This window comes from Sphaeramia orbicularis, chromosome 6, assembly GCF_902148855.1.
Source record: "Sphaeramia orbicularis chromosome 6, fSphaOr1.1, whole genome shotgun sequence".
Taxonomy (NCBI): Eukaryota; Metazoa; Chordata; class Actinopteri; order Kurtiformes; family Apogonidae; genus Sphaeramia; species Sphaeramia orbicularis.
This window is the reverse complement of record NC_043962.1, coordinates 30468147-30488025: the sequence shown is the minus strand read 5'-3', so window position 1 is coordinate 30488025 and position 19879 is coordinate 30468147. Positions and strand designations below refer to the sequence as shown.

Below are 19879 nucleotides of genomic sequence, written 5' to 3'. Positions count from 1 at the left end.
ATACTAGAAATGACCAAACAGGTTGAATTTGCCTGTACACTATTTCTAATCCTCTGTCGTATTTAGTCATTCCCTTAAGCAACGTCTTGTTTTATATCAGAGTCTTGGGTATGACAATAAATAGCAACAATAGTAATTTCATTGTATTAGTATTTTTACCCCACCCACCAAGGGCTATTGTTTTTGGTTTGGTTTGTTTCTTTGTTTGTTTTTTTAACACTCTAGCAGCGAAACTATTGGTTGAATTCATACATAATTTGGTTTACAGATTTCCATTATATTTTGGAAAAAAGAGGGCAAAGTTTAAATTTTTTTTATGAATTTTTAAAATCTTTTTTTCTCCCATTTACTTATAATGGGTAAGACTTCACATGTCTATAAAAAACTTGGCACATACAGTATATAGAGGCAATTTATATGCTGATATCAGCACATGCATAGACGTGATGATGTAAACTGGATTGGTGCAAAAATAAGCAACAATACTTGCAAGGGGCAGGATTTGTTGTGCCTGGCACCACTTGTTTTATATGAGGTCAAAAAATGTGGTTTCATTGTAAGTCAATCAGGATTTTTTTTTTTTTTTTTTTTGGCTGCACTGCACAAAAACTACTAATTAAAGAAAATCTGTGCTATTACTGATATTTGACATATCCAAGACTCAGATATAAAAGAATGCTACATCCCTCCACTATGTAATATATGGAAAATATCTCATATTTATGTTTTCTTTAGATGAAACAAGTCATGCATTCAAACTGGTATTTAAAGTGTTAAATGTTTTGGTATGCATTTGATTTGCACGTACATTTTTGGCTTACAGGGGCAAATCTGACCCAGTGGTTTTTCCATCTAAATGCCTGTATTTTTAAACTGGATTTATGCTGACAATTTTAACCCATAAAGACCCATTGCTACTTTTGCAGCAGTTCCCATATGATTATATCCTCTAAATTGAATCTGTCAGAAGTGATTTATAACCATTTATTGTAATATTATCCTTTGTGTTTTGCAAAGTTTCAGTAAAAATCATGTATTTCCCTATATTTCATTCGCTGATCATGTAGATGTTCATAACAGCTCTGATTAAAATTGAGGGTTATTCTATCAGAAACACAGAAAACTGAAGAAAATGTGACTTTTTCAGCAAAATTTCTCATTAACTGAACATATAAACAAGTGTCTCCATCCACTGTCATTGATCCGACTCCATGGGTTTTACTGGTGAATCAATGTTGTAGAACAGGGGTCTCAAACTCAGATCCTCAAGGGCCAGTACCCTGCATGTTTTGGATGTATCCCTCTTCCAACACACCTGATTCAAGTGATAAGCATATTATCTAGCTCTGCAGAAGCCTGATAACGACCGTCAGGTGTGCTGGAGGAGGGAAACAACTAAAACATGCTGGATACCGGCCCTCGAGGATCTGAGTTTGAGACCCCTGTTGTAGAAGATGACGGTGTTTCCACAGTAACTATGGAGCCTCTGAATGTCCAAATGGGTCATATCTGATGACCATAAAAAGATTACAAACTGTATTTTACACCAATTATTTACATGGATTGATAGGAATAATGCTTTAACAGGTATTAAACAGTTTAGATCAGCAGATACTTCTGGTCACCAGTGGATGTTTGGGTCTTTATGGGTTAAAAATAGGGACAGTAACATAACCCACTTTTGGGGAAGGTAAAAATAATTGGGAAAATTCATTATTTCGTTAATTGTCATTATTTATTTAAACAGACTAATGCAGAACTGAAAAAACAGGCACAGGTACATTTGACTTATTGGTGGTTCTAGTGCTGAAATATTTCTGAAGACTCCCTAATATTGTATGATTTAGACATACTGACTCTGGATGTTTCTATCTTTAAATCATTACTTTATCTAAAATGTAGTTAGATTTAATAAATAATTTGAAGCCATTCATTTTTCAAGAACTAAATGAACTATTTTGTTTAGCTATGTACAAAATGCAATATTTGTTAGGGAATCAAAATCATGAAAACCAACCTTAAAACGAATCAAACAAATCAACTTTATAGTTTTTTCTTTTCTACATTTAGCATTAAATTTAGTTTTTCTAAAAAAAAAAAAAAAAAAAAAGGAAAATTAGCTAAGATTGTAATGAATGTTTTAGATATTTCTATATAGATGATTCTACTCTCAAGTAAATATTGCTTTTATTTATTTATTGTACAGTTTTTACAGTGTACACTGCAAATTATACCCATGTTTTATTATTAGAACTAGCTGTTGTGAATTCTCAGGGTGTGGTCCCACCCATGAACCATGACTTTCATTTGAAAAAACAAATCAAAACATTAATTTAGCATGTTTTTTTCACTGTTTCCTTTGTTTTGGCTCCAACCTAGTTAGGCTTTCCTGTAAAAAGCACAACAGGAAAAATATGATCCACGTCCTCAGGGGATCAAGGCTTATTTGAGCTCAGAGCTTTATCAGAGGAGTAGCTCATGGCCACCATATCTCACTGAAGAACTGCACTGTGGCGCCGCTCAGATTTAGTCCAGCTGCAGTAAGGACAAGAAGAAACTGATATAAACGTAGATCTACAGTAAATACCTGCAATCTCATCACATCAAGGTGGTTGTAACAGTCTTGGTATAATTCAATCTTGAAGCAAACACAGAGAAGTTTCGGACCTCATAAGTATAAAATAACCCAGACTACTTTAACTATAAGCTTCTCAACAGTTTACAGTAACCGGTCTGACACCATCCCAGCAGGAACAGGGCTTCTAGGTCAAGTGTTGTGCCAGTTCCGGCTTAAACCAGAGCCTCCGTGAGCTTCATTAAAGTGAACCAACAGCAGGTAACAAGGCGGTGCGTTACCTGGTAACTGAAATGTGCTCTACGCAGCAGGGAAAAACAAACATGGCATACAGAGCCACTTTGCTCTCACTGATCTAGAGTCTCTGTTGCAGCTATAGAAGAAAACAGAGAAAACAATGAGGTGTTAGGTGGGGTCTGTGGATGGAAAGAGTATGTCACTTCATACACCCAATAATATCATGTTAAGTCACTGTTATGCAATAGCTTTCCAGCCACTGTGGATGCTTGGCAATCCACACAACCCACCCAACCCTCCACCCAACGGTCTCAGTATTGTGATCCATTATATTTTTGTTGTTTACGATGTTCTCACTTCATTAACACACACACTCATTGGGTTGGATCAGTTTAGCAGTTTTTAACATACTGTATGAAACATCTCAGTGTCCAGCTGTGGTTCAGGGTTAAACCACAGGCATTCACAGGAATTTTAATGGAACTTTGGGACAAGTTAATCTCAAAGAGAATCTTCAAAGGATCCCAAATGGAGTTGCACTGATGGCAAAAGGTGATAAAGTATAAATGTGCTGTGCCTTCATTTCCTTGCGTAAACAAGATGTACTCAGTGTAGTGACATTACTGAACCAGCAGGAAGACACATTCACACCCTTTAGAAATGTCCTTTTTCATACATTTCAGGCCAAGATATTCTTCTCAGTGGTCTGGCACACCTTTATCAAACAGGCAGTGGACAGTTTGCAGCCTGATCCAAGTACAGAGGAGGACGAGATGCAGCGTGGACGTGACGTGCCTTCATTTCCTTGAGTAAATAAGATGTACTTAGCCTGTGGTGGTGATCATCATCATTAGTTGTGAGACTTTAGGATCAGGAGTAAGACAGATTAAATAAAAGATCCTTAAAGCCTCTGTCTGTGCTCTGAGCTGGACTCACACAGCTCACTGTGTATTTGATAAAGGAATGACCTACTACTGAGACACAAACAAACCAGCCTCGAGTTGAAAGAATACCTTACTTTAAAAGCTCAGTTTGAAACTCCAGAGGAAATGAGGGAGAGGTTTGGAAAGGTTTCATTTTGAACAGAGGAACTTTTTTTTTTGGATCATGTTTAATCTTCATATTAATCCTACATTTACAGTTATAAAAATATTATTTCAACATTAGATTACAGAAACAAACAAAAAATGTACCAAAATGATATTTAAATAATAAATATATTTAGCTCTGTACTTTAACATTGTAAAAAATGTGTTGTTTAAAATAAAACAAAGGTATATAACTTTTCAAAGAAGATACTTTTCTCTGTTCTAAAGAGTCTGATAAGCCGTAAACATCCCCTATTCAGTTTGACCAGTAGCATTTGGTTACTAAATTTTAGCAAATGTTAAATTTACTGTATAATAGGCATTAATTAATCAAATCAGTGACTTTATGACTGATTAACCTTTTCTGCACGAATGGGTTAAAATTTAAAATCATCCTGTAATTGTCAAAAGTTACATAGCATTGCTTTAATAAACATTCAATTAATAGATAAAAACTTTCATACAAAACTTCATTATCTATGTAAATAAACAAAGCTGATCTATGTACATCAGTGAAACTACTACATAAAGTAGTTGGTCTATTGCTGACATCTCTTAGAGTGGAATAAAATACATTTTTGTGGAATAATGGGATTGAAGTAAGGGTTTATGTATTTTGCAGATAGCTAACAGATTTGGTCAGCATTACATTTTAATTGCACATTTCCCAAAAGCCTCTCTGACCACCGCGTCTCTGATTATGATAGTGAGGGTTGAACTGAACAAAAGAACCAGTGGAGTCGTTGTGTGCCTTGACCATTTCCTAAGCACTCTGCAACAAATAATCTGTCATCAGTGCAGGGAAGTCTAATTTAACTGAAGAGTTTAACATGCGCATACTTTAGTGCCACATTCTAAAACAAACCCACCTCCACTTATTGTGCACCGTACACCAGTCTCTCTGGAAACTCTGCAACAACACCTGAAAGATCTGTCTTCAGATTCATTCTTCCACCTCTTCTACCTTGATTAGATTTAAGAAAGACAGGTTTTCACCCAATAAAATGCTTAAGTTCTTCATGCAGAGTGAAGATCACTGCCTGAATAGCTTGTGTAAACACACATTAGGCACCAATGGGCTTTTTGGTGTTCGTCAGGTTTTGTCCTGCTGCTGACTGCTTCTCCTTCTCCATCACTCAAATGTCTTCCTGTTCTGGCTCTTTTCTGAAACTACACTTGGCTGCAGCATTTCCTGAAAAGCTATGTTTTCTGCCAAATACCACTATGTGCCCACTTTCACTCCCACCATGCTTTCAGTTCATGCTGGAATTGTCAATTGTTCTTGGTGCACATTTGATTTTTTTGTTCCGGGGGATTTCCCTGGGTAAGGCCTGCATCCTGGACTCAGCAGCAGCAAGGACAAAGGACTGAAAATGCTAATGTTACATACTTCTTTCTGTTCTGAGCAACATAAAGAAAAGAATGTGAAGTTTGCATAGTCATTTTTTAAGACTGTTAGGAGAGTACTGCTATGGTCAGTCCCAGAGTGGTCCATAATACCTGTGGCACAATAACCTGCACATCACTTCTCTCTGGAACATATGTGCTTACTACATCTTGTCTTTGTTTTGTCTCTTGTATTACTTGTGCTGCAAGGTGATATCTTTGCACCACTTTGATGTAGTCTTTTTCCTTGGAAACACAACTGTAGCTGCCGTAGTTCTCTTGTGCCATGGCAGGAATGAGGTGGAGGCAGTTTGACTGCATTTGCAGACAGGGGCTGCTCTGGCCTCCATGCTCCCAGGTGTAGTCTGCATGGTAAGAGTCAATGGGACATGACAGGTAGAATGGGACACCCAATGGGACTGAATGAACTGTCACTGAACTTGATGGAGATGGAGAAGCTGTTTCCCGTTTGCTTCGGTTTACTTGCTTTTGCTCTAGAAGAAAAACAAGATACATTTGTAATGTTACCAAAAGTTTGCAATCAAATCTTTACAATCGTGAGGATACGATGTCTGTCATTAGTTACCTTGTTCTGGTGTAGGACACACACTTGATTCTCCAGTCATTAAATTCTGAATTCCCCCACTTGGAACAAAAACAAAACATGATAACATTAAAAACATGCTACAGAACCGATAGTTTTTCTTTTAGAAAGAGATGAGTGATTTACTGTAGTCATGGTTTGGAAAATCTGTTCAAGTTTACATGAAAATTTCAAACACATTTATGAATCAATGCCTTAATATTTGCCCAAAAAATATCCTAATCTAGCAATAATTGTGGACTTGGTTATGATATGTTGCTCATATACAGTAGTACTGGCACAAATCCTGATATTAACACTTTCCAAACTTACGGAACAGTTGGAGAACATCCTGACGTGGTCCAGGCACAGTATGGGTCTCGAGCCAAAACACACTCGGCACAGGATTTGTTGTACTGTTCACATTTCTGGAGGTCCACGGCAGAAATTTTTTCGGGAAACCCCACAACTAACTTTTTCTAAATGAAGAGCACAAAAAATTATTTCAACTCAATAGACATTATAACCACTTCATGAAGTTGTTAACAACAAGCTAATAAAAAGGAGTCTTTTAACATAAATAGCAAAGCATGGAAGAACAACTTGTCTATTAATAAGTTCAATCATTGTTTAAGCTTTCTGTCTGTACCCAGTCAACATCTGACCTTAGCCAGTAACTTTCAAGCTGTCAAACTTTCAGGTGTTGGAAACGTTCACCATCTTAGCTCTGATATTTCACCCTAGTTTCATCTTGTGAAGGCGTCTCCATAAATCCTCATCTATCTCATCCTCACAGGAGTTTTTCATTTTTAATGACATATTCAGTCCTGGCCAAATGTTTTGTTTTTGCAAATCTAAAAAAAAAAAAAAAAATCTATGTGTTTCTGAGGTACAATAAAGACCAATTAAAAGTATTATATATTATATGGGTTTTAAAGACTTTGATTGAAAAAGAGATCTCTTTTAAATAAACATTATATTTGTGTCATTCTTACAACTGTACACTGTTGCCCATAAAAGTGGAATAATTTTGTTTTCAGACACATTCCTGTTTTTATTCCTAGTTATATATATATATACATATATATATATATATATATATATATATATATATATATATATATATATATATATATATATATATATATATCAGTAATGACCTTTGACCTCATGTAATGATTACAAACTCAGTCCCAGTTACACTTTATCAAGAATAAATCACAATGTCACAATCATTTCATGAGAAGAGGCAACAATATTTTATTCCACCTTCATGGCCAACAGTGTATTATACATTTGCTAACTATTGATTCATTTCCCTTCAAGTCTCTCCTGATTAAAGCAACATTACATTTCTGAGACACAGAGACAGCTGGGGTAAAGTACAGACTTGAACAGCAGGTCTCATTACATGTCATTTGATCCTTTGTCAATATGAAAATATTGACTAGAGGCGCTTCAGAATGATGAAGTCGTTAGAAATGGAATATCACTGATGCAAAAAAAATGTGCAAGCACTTATGATCCAACAAAAACATGACTCATAACCCTCCAGTGTACATTGTATGACATTTCGAGATGGCATTTTAAACGAGCCATACCTTGTTGGCGTCAAGTTTCATTGATTGTATGGCTGAGCGGTTGGAGAGTTGTGTTTCAGAGATGATGAAAGGTTCAGAGCCAGCCTCTAAGACTTTATGGATCCTCCCAGAATCTGACAGAACAACACAAACAGTGATTCAAACATTGTTATTTTGGGCGTTATGTAATAGCCAGGTATTTTTAGCTCATTGTTCTTTAGAGATATTTTAAACAATGCCTGATTACAAGCCGAATCAACAAGGAAAAAACATCTACACTACAAGCTACACACAACAAGCAAAGACAGAACTGCTGCTTCATATTTTTACAAAACCAGGACATACCGGTGGCCAGAAACAGAACATTATACATCTGGTTGTTCGCCGCTTGGACACGGTCCACGGCTATCTTTGTATAGTTGTTGCTGCTTAAATAAAATGGAGCTTTATAATGCACAGAATGCACCCAGTCGGTCATTTCAGAGTAATCCTTCACCATATTGATCGTGGCCAGTGGCAGGCTCTTGCTGTTCTTTACACACTGAAACAGACAGACATATTTGTTTGATTCAAAAGCAACAGGATCTGATGTATAAAACAAATCAGTAGTATTTCCTCATTCTTTCTAAGGTAACTAGTTTGAAGGGAGTGGTGTGGTTTTCCTTTACAGACACAACAAACCTACCTCCATAAAAACACAGCTGTCAGTTAAGTGTTTACCACACAGACAGGGCATTTTTCTGACACTTCTGGTTCCCTTTAGTTCCCTAGATACAGAGCTGAACTCAAATAGATACACCAGTCTACGTCCTCCCAATCTACATATGGGAACACTGAATCACACTTGGCTAGTGGACAAGCACACTTTTCCACATTTCCACCCATTTATATCACATTTCTGCTTTTTTTTTAAATGCACCACATCTCATAAACATGTGATTAAAAAAAACAGCCGAGAATACATTTGAATGAAGTTAAAAAGGAAGTTTTGGAAACAAAAATAAAACCTTTGCAGGGAGTTCACTCTTATTGTAACTCAACATAGCAACAAAACAAATCCTTACTGTTCCTGGACGTGGTTTGGGAATCTCTTTGTCATAGCCCTTAAACGTGGAATTCTCAAATATTTCTTCAATCATTCCCACAGTGTAGATGCAAACTGCTGTGGAGTTCCTTGAGGGGAAATAAAATCATGTAAGTTAATACATATAGATCTCACCTTGACAACTACTTTGCACTAAATAAATATCTCATGCATGGATCAAATCTTGAGAGACTCATCTTACAAATATGACAAGGAGTACAAATAGTGCAACCTCAGATTCTCCCACAATCAAATTATAAGATATCGCTGCTACAGGTTTATTTTGTCTCCATGGGCCAAATGCTGAGCTTTCAGTTTGTGCTACTCAGTCAGCATGTTACTAATACTGTTGCTTCACTAATGAAAAAGGAAGGAAAAGTGTCTAACCAGCTGCTTGTGAAAAGAGCGTAGACTCTCGTATTACGCCAGTCCTCAGCATCCATCACATAGATATCCTGGAGACGATTAAAATAAAGAGACTCCTCTGGAAAACCACAGACAAGCCGTGCCTTGACAAAAGACGTCCACATATTTTGAAAGAATCGTTTGGATCCACCTTCATCCACCTGCAAAATGATATGAACAAAGTACATCAGGAAGACGCTCTTTCACTTTTGATGCAAACTGACACTCGCCGACTAAGTGATATTTGATAAGACTGCTATAACAGAAACACGTTGTTGCTTTAAAGGCATGTCTTGGTTTGCACAGATATTTAATAACAAGGATGTTCAAGAGACTATTTGACCACAACAAGCTCAATGCAAGCTTAGTTAGCTAAACAAAGAAGAGGAAGCCTGATCCTTTTGGTAGGAAGACCACTTGGAGTGTAGCTGAACCACTGCATAAGGATAAATACTAAAATTAAATGCACGATTTTTTTGTACATCCTGGCATTGTATTGACAGATGGTTATATTTCTCAGTTTGTTTACTGGCAAACAATTTCTTGTTACATTATCATGTTGTCCATGACAACAGCCTTCCATTGTGAGCATATTAAAATGACAAAAGATAAAAAAAAAAAAAAAAAAAAAAAACAAGTGCTCCTTTAATAAATGGAAGTTAAAGTCAACATCACAGATCATGAGAAATTAATTCCACAATTTACTGATGATTGAAAATGATGTTTCCATGTGTGATGAAAGACTCCACTGTCTACTCAGCTCTGTACAGTTGTTCTGTTTCTGTTAATAAGCAACGTCAAGTGTTTCATGAGTAATTATTTATCTGTGTTTATAGATCATTTCATACAGTCACATGATCCAGTTTGTAAGATTTAGGAGGATTTAATTGCAGAAATGGGAATGTTTTTTATTAATTTACCCAAACATCCACCGCCGACCAAAACCATCTATGTTTAATACCTGTTGATCCACTAATTCTATCAATCCATGTAAATAACTGGTGCAAAATACAGTTTGTCATCTTTTCATGGTCATCAGATATGACCCATTTGGACGTTCAGAGGCTCCGTAGTGAACAAGGAAACATTGTCATCTTCTACAACATTGATTCACCAGTAAAACCCATGGAGTTTGATAATTAACAATGGACAGACAGGCTTGGTTTATGTTCAGTTAATGATACATTTTACTGAAAAAGTCACTTTTTCTTCTACTTTAATCTGAGCTTTAATGAACATCTATGTGATCCATGAATTAAATGTAGGAAAATACCTGATTTTCACTTAAAAACACAAAATACAGAGCATAACATTAGCATAAATGGTGATAAATCACTTAGGAAAGGTTAAAAATAGAGAAAAATTCTTGTGGGAAAATGACACAAGTAGTACTGGGTCTTTATGGGTTAATATCACATGTGAGTAAAGGGCCACAGAGTCTGCGCTGCCTTAGAATGAACTGTTCATATCTAGAGAGAGAGTGGGTAATCCTTCATGTTGTGCTGCAAAGTAAGTATAGTATCTCAGAAAGGATTAACTCCTTTAACGCACCTAGCACTAAGGTGCATCACCATCATTTACAGTGCTTGAGCATGGACTGGAATTAATATCCCCTTCAACCCTACAACTTTACCACTAGATTTCACTAAGCATTACACACTGAACATTTAAACTCCCTTGTTTGTTAAAAGGCATATGTTAGAACAGAGAAAACAAATGATTAATAGTTGCATTGCAAGAAACATGGCTCTACCCTACATTGCATCATTATGTTGTGTTTTTAGTGGTTGGTTTTGCACACCCTGTAGTGTCATGGGTCTGTGCAGTAGAGAGTGCGTAACTGATTAACTGACTCATAGCGATGACATCTATAAGGCCTCACCCGCTGTTAGGGACAACTAGTGTAATTGTTTCCTTCCTAAAATGTCTAGTTGTTCAGTCTATTACATAGAGCATGAGTTCTCCACCCTCCATATACTTCTACTGCTGAGAATGAATCATATTACCTTACAAATTCTTGCCACTCTTGAGATCCAGGGGTCCGCCTCTGGGTTGTGGTCCGAGTTCTTTTCGCGGAAAAATATATAAATTTTCTCATTATCGGCATCATCCTCCCTCTTCACCCAAGATGCAGAGATGAATGTGGGTTCTGTGAGAGAACAAAGTGTTTACTAAACAGTTCTAACTGTTTTAGCGTTGACAGTTCAGTGCAGTGGGTTTGTGATGAAAGAGTTTCACATAAACAAGCAAAACAAATGACAAAACTGAGCTGAGGGATGTGGGCTGGATGTGGATCTATAGTATCAACAAAAATATCTGTGATTTATATGGGGGGATACTACTAAACTGGTCTTTTTCTGTCCATCTGTGTCCAAGGAAAAGCCAGCTGGTGTTGTGAGATCATTATATAAATGATTTTAGACAGAACATAAGGATTTCCTCACCTGAGACCCACTTGTCATACATCCAAACATTTGTTCTCCTCCCAGCCGACCTTCTGAACTGTAAAGAAGTTCCATCGCTCTCCAGAGGTGCTACTGCATAAAGGTCCTCCTCTAAAAATAGCAGAAAAGCATCATATGAATGTAAGAGATGTTCAATTATTGCGTGAATTTCAGTGAAAATGCAGCAGATGGCCTCCTCTACAGCCACACATGAGCTGTTATGATTACATAACCTGAGTCACAGTTTTTCAAACCTTAAAATACACACAACCCATAATTATGCATGAAGCTGTGTTTAACATACCTACTGTGAGAGACAGCGAATTCTGTGTGTATATGTACGGCGAGATGCCCGTCCCCTCGTAGCTCTCCACTATTTCATATGACTGGTTATTTACTGAAGAAAACTGCAGGACAACAAAAAGTCAACAGATTATTGTGTTAGTTTGTACCAAAAAAAACAGTGGGTCTTTTTAAAAGGACAAATATCTGATTAAAATACTCATAACAGCTGCAAAAACTATAACAAGGAACTGGGGGAAGACAACCATTCCATCAAAGAACCAGTGAATATCCACAATTGAAGAAATATTTCTAATGGAAAAATTAACACACAGACTGAGACTGCAAGAACAACTGATAAAAAGTGGAATAAATGGATTATATTTACACAAAATCAATAGACTGACTATTGCTACCTGGGCACATTGTTTTCTTTTGTACTCATTTGTTCTCTTGTTTGTCGCTTCTGTTTCTTGGGTTTTCTTTTTGTGTGTTTTTTTTTTTTTTTTTTTGGTTCTCAACTCAATAAAGATTTAAGTCAAAAAAAAAAAAAAAAAGCAGTGGAAAAACTATCAGCACCCAGACTCAACTTAAATTATAGACCAGGTGCTTAATTAAACTTTAACTAGAACTTGATCACACAGCTCCATCCTTTAATGACAATGGCCCTGCTGCTGTTAGTACCATTACAAAGTCACAGTGGCAGTTTACAAGACACATGTGACACCAGCTTAACATATAATACATATGTTTACGAACATACCAGTTTCCAGCACTGCGGTCTGTGTCCATTTGTGCCACAGACAAACAGACTGTCCTGAAACTTCTCGATGACTGTGATGACATTTTCACAGTGGTCCTACAACAGAAACAATGGCATCACTATGGTAACCCAAACACAGTAGTCCATATCTGTGTAAATTTATCATGTATTTAATTCATTTAAAATATCATAAAGTCACCATACATAACATTCTTCACTTACTTGACAATACGTTTGTTCAGTTGTTGCCAGGTTAAATTCCTGCAGAAAACATCCATGGTTAGACACATTTTAAACGTGTTTTGTTAAGGAGTTGTGAGTTGTATATTAACTAAAAAACTGTATTAGTCAAAGTGAGAGTGCTGCACTCTAAATTCCACAGAAAGGAGATTACAAAATGTTTGAGATAACTGTTTGACAGATTAAAAAAACCAAAATTATGAAAACCATGTTTGGCTTTCTCAGGTTTACTGTCTTATGTAAAGGCAGTTTCACTCAAGATAATGCATTCTCCTTAAAAAGCTTGCGTTGCTCGTAGCTGCCGCAGTCATTTCCATTAGTGAAATGAAGATCTATACTTGTCAGAACTAAAAGCTCATTTGCTCTAATTTCTTATAAACAACTAACAATCAGTAATACTGATTAATGAAGGATTAAACCCATTCAGATTACACAGACAGACTACCAGATGGCTGTGTTGTCTGAATTGTAAATAATAAAATTATAGAAACCCTAGTGATAATGTGATCTGATGGTCTGGTTGTATCATAGTTACCATCAGAAGTTAATCAGCAGCCTTTGACTTTACTACATTATCAGCTGGTTTGGAAAGGCCATGGCCGTCTGTGGGTGCTGCCAGACAGAGCCATTGTGTTCTATACAATAGGGTGACAGCCCATCTGCTACAGTACAGGCACTTATTATGTACCCAGCAGCTGCTTTACAAACTCAACTGTCACACTCATGAATCACAAAATGCTGCTAGAAGCACATCATGAAAACAGAAGGCAATGAAGTGCACAACACATGCTGCAGGTAATAAAATGAACAAAAACAAGAACTAAAATCTAATATTCCAGCACAACTCACCTCTATAACATGATGATCATTCACATCAAATCTTAACACAAAGTCACTTCCCCCAACATACATCTCCTCAAAGTCCTTGTTATAAAACAGCACACTGTGGTTTTGGTTTACTTTGTATTCAAATACACCATTGGCCAAATCTGGAAAAGAAAACAAGGCTCAAAAATCACTCTGGCACAGTTTAATACAGAACAATGCAATTTACTGAACATGTCAATAACTGCATTGAGCACTAAAAACTAATTGTGTACACTTGTTATCTGGGTATTTTCCTCTGATCATCTAACCATAAAGACATTTTAGTGGACATAAATGGGGTTTAAATACAGCAGTGACTCAAATAACAGTATACAGAGCATATAGAATAAACTGTATCATCTGCAGCAAAACACAAGTTAAACAGTGGATTTAATGAAAAGGTAACAAGTATGGATTGTCTTACCTTCTCTCAGAAGTCTGGGTGTATTTTTAAATCCAAGAATTGGTGCGTTTTTCAGTAAAACGCAAAGAATCGATTGAAAATCCACAGCGAGCCAAATATAGAGCAGAATGAACCGCTTCATTTTCAGACTGTGCGAATTATCATGTTCTCCTGGCGATGTGAACGATTTATCCGCTCTGCAGACCACTCCTCCTCCTCCTCCTTCGTCCTGTGGAAGGTTATACATACAGATTTGACATGACTGAAATGAAGCTCATTTTTTCCGCAAAAGGTTTAATCGTGCGTAATTTCGCGCAAGATATATTTGAATAACAATGCGATCAATGTGTGGTGGAGTTTCTATGGTTTAAAAGACGGAAATCACCTGCCAGGTCGGTAGCTCACCTGTTTAATCCTGCTTTAGAAGGGGATAACAGCTGAAATAAACGTGGCGAGACGTCGTGCGCAGCCAAGTTTCCTCACGCGCTGGCCTTACAGACTGACACAGCTCCACAAACAGGCAACGCAACATCGTCTGCAGCAACCGATTTTTGATCTGAGAAGGACGTAAACTCTGGTCTCTTTCCAATTTACCTCCTGGAAGTTCACAGTAGGTTTACACTTCAAATAGCACACTGACCCGACAGACGGCGCAACATGAAATGCGCAGATTCCTGACATCAGCGTTTCTATTTCAAGACACGTTCAGTTCAAATGTCAGTGCATTATTTTACTATGAAACAGATTCATAAAACATGAAAAGAAAAATAATTATATAGGAAGGAGAAGGGTGGATGTACGATATTGCACACGATTTATCTTCATATGTCAAACTGTTTCTGTAAGTCACCACTTGGCCACCCACGTTTGTTTCTTAAAGCAGAATTGCGCATAAATACAACCTTACATGGCGTTTCCAGTGTAGTGAATAGGCTATATGTTGCATGTTCTAGAGCACAATGACATTTTAGTCGCTTTTTTATCATTATTTAAAGGTCATATCAATGGCAGAATTATGAGGCGTCTGTGGATACATATTACTTAAATTAATTATGGTTTTTGCCAGTGTTATGGAAAAATAATACTCTACTAATTCGTCTTCAATAAAGAAGGGCCAGTTCAAGCGTTCAGTGTCAAAAGTATTCACTTTATTGGAGCTCCAAGAAAGAGATACGACATCAAGCAAAGGCTGAAGCTGTCTGAGCCCAAAAACACAAGTAACAATGAAGTCTTCTGTCTCCCATAAGATAAAGATGAGAAAATTATGGTGCGTCGAAAGTGTTTTGGTTAGTGCCAGGAACTTAGAGACAAGACCCCTGTGAGAAATCATCTTTATCCTACTCAGGTGTCGGTTTGGCCTTCTACTCTGGACACAACACAGAAGAGGTCAAAACTGCTCCATAATACTCAGTGACATGTGCATGCATGTGAAGATATCTGGAATAGAGTTAGAAGCCTATATGATATATGAAATGCACGCAAATATGTATGGATATATATGGATATAAGTAATTTAGCCATCACACCAGTATGTTAACAGGAACTGCAGGAGTATTTTATGGTTGGGCAAATTCACGGTCCAGTCTGTTCGATCCAACTAAACGTCCACTGGCGTCCATCAGCTCAGTATTAGTCTGAGAGAAGTACGGTCTGCGGTGGAAAAGTGGGACAATGTGATTTGAAAAGTGTGGTTTGGATGCGCTCACTTACATCGTCATCATCATCTGATGATGATCTGATTCTTTCCTTTATATCTCCCTTGTGTTTTTACAGAAATCAAGTGCATCCTGGAAGAGATTAAAAAAGTTTTCATTTTCAGTTCTTAAAAGCAAACCAGCGGGATATTAATTATTTTTTTAAAAGTTTATCAGCAAATTGTCTTCGAAAATTACCTTGCCGTTTTCCATCATATTCTTTTTGCAGCTATATGATTGCTGCAGGCATGATCAAGAACAGATCTGATATGACTGCTTCCTATATCACAGATTAGTCTTTAATTCACACATGAGGCACTGTAGTGAGCTACACTTTTATCAGACTTCACATGTATTGTTAAGGTTTTATCATCATTACCTTACATCAGTATCTTACAGTTCCCATCAACCTCGTCATAATTGTTTTTTCTAGACTTCATATGTTTCTGCATTTTAGCTATTTTTACACTCATAGCAGTCTAAACCACTCATGTGTTGCCTTATATTTTAATGTAACATCTAGGCTTCACCTGAACTTTCATAAGAGTATGATTAAAAGAGAATAAACTATTCGCTCCGTATCGCCAACATCAGGACCGTTTCATGTGTTTGAAGCTCCGCCTCCTCCTCTCCCTTCAGCCAATCAGATGTGAGGACGATACAGTTCTTCCTGTTTGCTCTTCCTGCAGCTCAGCTGACTGACAGCGATGGTAAACACGTTTATAATACTTTTATTTTAGACACAGATAGCATAATGTAATTCGTAGTTTTGAATCGTGTTTATTTATTCATATTCTAGGTTCATGTGTGTCAAATGACCATTTATATCAACATTGTTGATTCTTCTAAATAGCTAACAAGCTAAGCTAGTTATGCTTCCTTTAATGAGCAGTCGCAGATGTAAATGTTAATGTTAAAAGTATCTTAAGGGATTTTTTTTTTTTTTTTTTTTTACTGCTGAGAACAGTAACAGTTGCTGTTTTTTCTCTGGTGTAGCGGTTCCGTTTTTGCGGTGATTTGGACTGCCCGGATTGGGTACTTGCAGAAATTAGCACGTTAGCAAAAATGGTAAGTAATCTTTACTAACAGCACAACAAAAGAAAGCAAAGTTTGTGTTTTCTTTATGGATTAACACATGTTTATTTAATAGTCCAGCGTTAAGATGAAACTCCTTTGTGCCCAAGTGCTCAAGGATTTACTTGGAGAGGGAATTGATGTAAGTCCTAGTTCTTACATCCACATACTCATTCACATATCTTAATTTCCACAGTTTCTTATAACTAATCTGTGCTTTTGTTCCCGTTTCTTTAGTATGACAAGGTTGCAAAGCTTACTGCAGATGCAAAGTTTGGTAAATGCCTTTCCTCCATGACTTGTTTATGTACAATTTTTTTTTAAACTCAGTCATGCTTGTATGGCACGTTTTGTAGTATAACATGTGTTCATCTTTTCAATCCCTCTTGCAGAAAGTGGAGATATTAAAGCCAGTGTAGCAGTGCTCAGCTTCATCTTCTCCAGTGCAGCAAAGCATGATGTTGACAGTGAATCTCTGTCCAGTGAGCTGCAGCAGCTTGGTCTACCTAAGGGTATATTTTCTGTGATTCTTTCAGTTTGATCTCAAGATTTTGCTTTGAAATTAGGTGTGGCATCTAATGCAATAACACAGGCCTTTGTGATTAGATTAGAGCTGCATCTTTGTTCTGCAGTGCCCTCCTTTTAATCCAAAACCTGGTGTTATATTTAGAAGACTAAATATAACAGCAGATGAACAGAGGTTGTTTAAGATGAAGGAAAAGTGAAGCCACTTCAGATCAAGACATCTAACAGAATCTGATCAACAATTGGTAATTGTAGGTGTCAGTTAAATACTCAACCTCATTATCTGAATGAAAATGCTTTTGATTAGCCAGAAATCTGCATTGATGTGTAGATGTTCTACAGCATGAAAACATAGGGAAGGAGTAGATGCAGAAGTGTCATGTCCTCACAGACCACTTGAATTACCCGATGCCTAATTAGGGCTTTTTTGTGCAGTCGTGCTGAAAAACTATCAAGCACTGCAGCTTTAATGACTGTGCAAAACACAAACACACATTACTTCAAGTGCTGAGTAAAAAAAAGAAAATAGTAGATTAATCTATTCATTCATTTTCCAAACTGCCTAGTCCTCGAGGGGGTCGTGTAGATGCTGTTAGATTGCTTCTTCAAGAAATAAGACTCCTGACAAAAGCAATACATTTATGTCACAGGACATGCTGATCTATTGCTGGCTCAATCTTTGAGTTTATTGTGTCACTTGGATGCTTTGGGGGTTTAACACATTACTCAACACTTTAGATGTCATTATTTGGATCTAAACAAAGTGTCAACTTGCTTGTTGTGCAACATAGAAGTTTAAGGAGTCTGGTGGCGTGTAAGAGAGTGAAAGAACTGAAAATATAGTATAAATTGAATAGATATTATGTTTTTTTTTTTGTGGTTAAAATATATTTGCTGCTGCCTTCATTAACCACATTTCATTGCTTACCTTCTACACAGTACTTCTATCAGGTTCTCCACCTACAGAGGACATGCTCCGTAGATTTCTGAGCAGAGAATAGCACTTAATTTTTCATTTAACACCTTATGATTTTTTTAAAATCAGTTAAATATGACTTGAAGCTTAAACACTTTTTTTGTACTTTATTTCTACTTTGCATAGACAATAAAAGTAGAGAAACACTTTTGTACAAACTGTTCTTCATCAGGTACAAAGGCACCTGACTGAACTATGAGCTGCAGGGAGGGAGTTTTACGTAAAAATGAACTGATGCCATTTTATTTCCTTGAGGCTTTTTTGTTGAAGCAGCACAAAGGTAAAAACAAAAATCTGACTCATGTCTTGTGGTAATAGAGTGATGATGGACAGACTCTAGTCTTTCAGACAACAAACAGGTCCTTAATACACAGTTACATATTTAGATCCTGACGCAGACGGCTCCATTTTCAAAACCAAACAGCGTCAAATCACAGACCACTGCATTGTCTGCTGTGGGATGATAAGATGCCGGTGCTAGAAGGAACAGAGTATGCACACAGTGTACTTAGCCTTGTGACTTTGGTTCGCTAGTAATAGCTTTCAGTCATATTCGGCTTTCCAAGAGCTTGATTTTTCTTCTTCAGATGTTGTGAGGATATCCCCTGTAGTTAACTCTTAGCCAGAGCATTTTTCTTTCATTAACCATTTTGTTGTAGAGAATTTGCTCTCACTAACAATGTATTGAAATACTTGTATTTTATGCTTTTAAAATTTATACTAACTTTTAGTTACCTACGTCTGTTTCAGAGCACACAACAGGACTGTGTAAATCATATGAAGATAAACTTTCTGCACTGCAAGACAGACTAAGACAGACAAGTCTGAGATGTAAGTATTTCTCTTGGTCTTGGCCTTTTTAAAAGAGGAAGGTGCTCAGCATGTGCTGTCTTCTGTCTCCGGTGAAATTTTCACTGACCAAGGCAGACATCTGTTCTGCACTGTAATGAATTTCAGTGGGACGTCTGGAGGCTGTTTCTTGGCGTGTTGACTACACTTTGAGCTCCAGTGAGTTGAGAGAGGTGAATGAACCAACAATTCAGCTGAAACTGCAGGTGCAGGGCGCCGAGTCAGGCTCCACAGAGACAACTGTTGTGTCTGTTTCTGCTGACAAATTCAGAGTCATGCTTTCAGGTCAGTTCACTGTCGTCTTAATACATTGGTTTCCATTAGTTTTTCATTTGGAGTAAACATTTTGGCTCAAGGGAATTAGTATTATGTTATCCTTATTACATTTCTGTGTTTATTTTTATAGAGCTCAAACAAGCACAAACTATGATGAATGCACTTCAATGAAGAAAGGACCTTTTCTGACCCTGAGGATTGATCAAAAAGTGGACACAAATGCCAAAAGTGCCATATTTAAATCCATAAGACATTTTGTATAATTCTGTCATCTGAATGTTGTAGCTCATCATTAGTCCATTCATTTGATTGTTGTGTAGTTGTATTTTTCTAAAACCTTAGAAATAATTGTTGGAAATATGTTTTTTGACACAATGATTTATCAGACATTGTTGATTACCCCACATATTAAAAAAAAAAAAAAAAAAAAAAACTGTACTAATACTTTGTGTTTTACAATCAAATGTTCATTAATAGTTAAAACGAAATAAAAACCATAAGGTTTTAGTTTTTGTAGTCGCCTACAAATCCCATCATGCATTGAGGGC

The 19879-nt window shown here is 36.8% G+C and overlaps 2 protein-coding genes across 2 annotated transcripts; one reads left to right on the top strand and one right to left on the bottom strand.

Annotated features, from left to right (window-relative positions):
- Positions 1-2181: 2181 nt before the first annotated feature.
- Positions 2182-14162, bottom strand: sema7a (semaphorin 7A (JohnMiltonHagen blood group)). The gene is made up of 14 exons (XM_030137508.1): positions 13959-14162; positions 13517-13656; positions 12650-12688; positions 12428-12523; positions 11687-11789; positions 11383-11493; positions 10945-11087; positions 8921-9099; positions 8514-8622; positions 7795-7990; positions 7471-7583; positions 6203-6348; positions 5873-5931; positions 2182-5780 (listed from the first exon to the last, which is right to left on the bottom strand). The coding sequence occupies exons 1-14, from the start codon at positions 14077-14079 to the stop codon at positions 5356-5358; spliced, it is 1980 nt and encodes a 659-aa protein (XP_029993368.1). The 5' UTR covers positions 14080-14162; the 3' UTR covers positions 2182-5355.
- A 21-nt stretch (positions 14163-14183) lies between these two features.
- Positions 14184-19689, top strand: commd4 (COMM domain containing 4). The gene is made up of 9 exons (XM_030137515.1): positions 14184-14547; positions 16226-16341; positions 16628-16699; positions 16782-16847; positions 16943-16982; positions 17098-17217; positions 18957-19037; positions 19164-19340; positions 19462-19689. Exons 2-9 carry the CDS (start codon positions 16339-16341, stop codon positions 19500-19502), a joined length of 600 nt encoding a protein of 199 aa, XP_029993375.1. The 5' UTR covers positions 14184-14547; positions 16226-16338; the 3' UTR covers positions 19503-19689.
- The last annotated feature ends 190 nt before the right edge of the window (positions 19690-19879 follow it).

Bases quoted from the DNA above. Each gene is read 5' to 3' on its own strand.
- commd4 (XM_030137515.1), top strand. The intron at 16,848-16,942 runs GTAAGTCCTAGT...CCGTTTCTTTAG, and splicing joins TACTTGGAGAGGGAATTGAT to TATGACAAGGTTGCAAAGCT. The intron at 16,983-17,097 runs GTAAATGCCTTT...TCCCTCTTGCAG, and splicing joins TACTGCAGATGCAAAGTTTG to AAAGTGGAGATATTAAAGCC.
- sema7a (XM_030137508.1), bottom strand. From the start codon at position 14,079: ATGAAGCGGTTCATTCTGCTCTATATTTGGCTCGCTGTGGATTTTCAA. The intron at 12,524-12,649 runs GTAAGTGAAGAA...TTTCTGTTGTAG, and splicing joins CTGAACAAACGTATTGTCAA to GACCACTGTGAAAATGTCAT. The intron at 11,790-12,427 runs GTATGTTCGTAA...GTTGTCCTGCAG, and splicing joins GACCGCAGTGCTGGAAACTG to TTTTCTTCAGTAAATAACCA.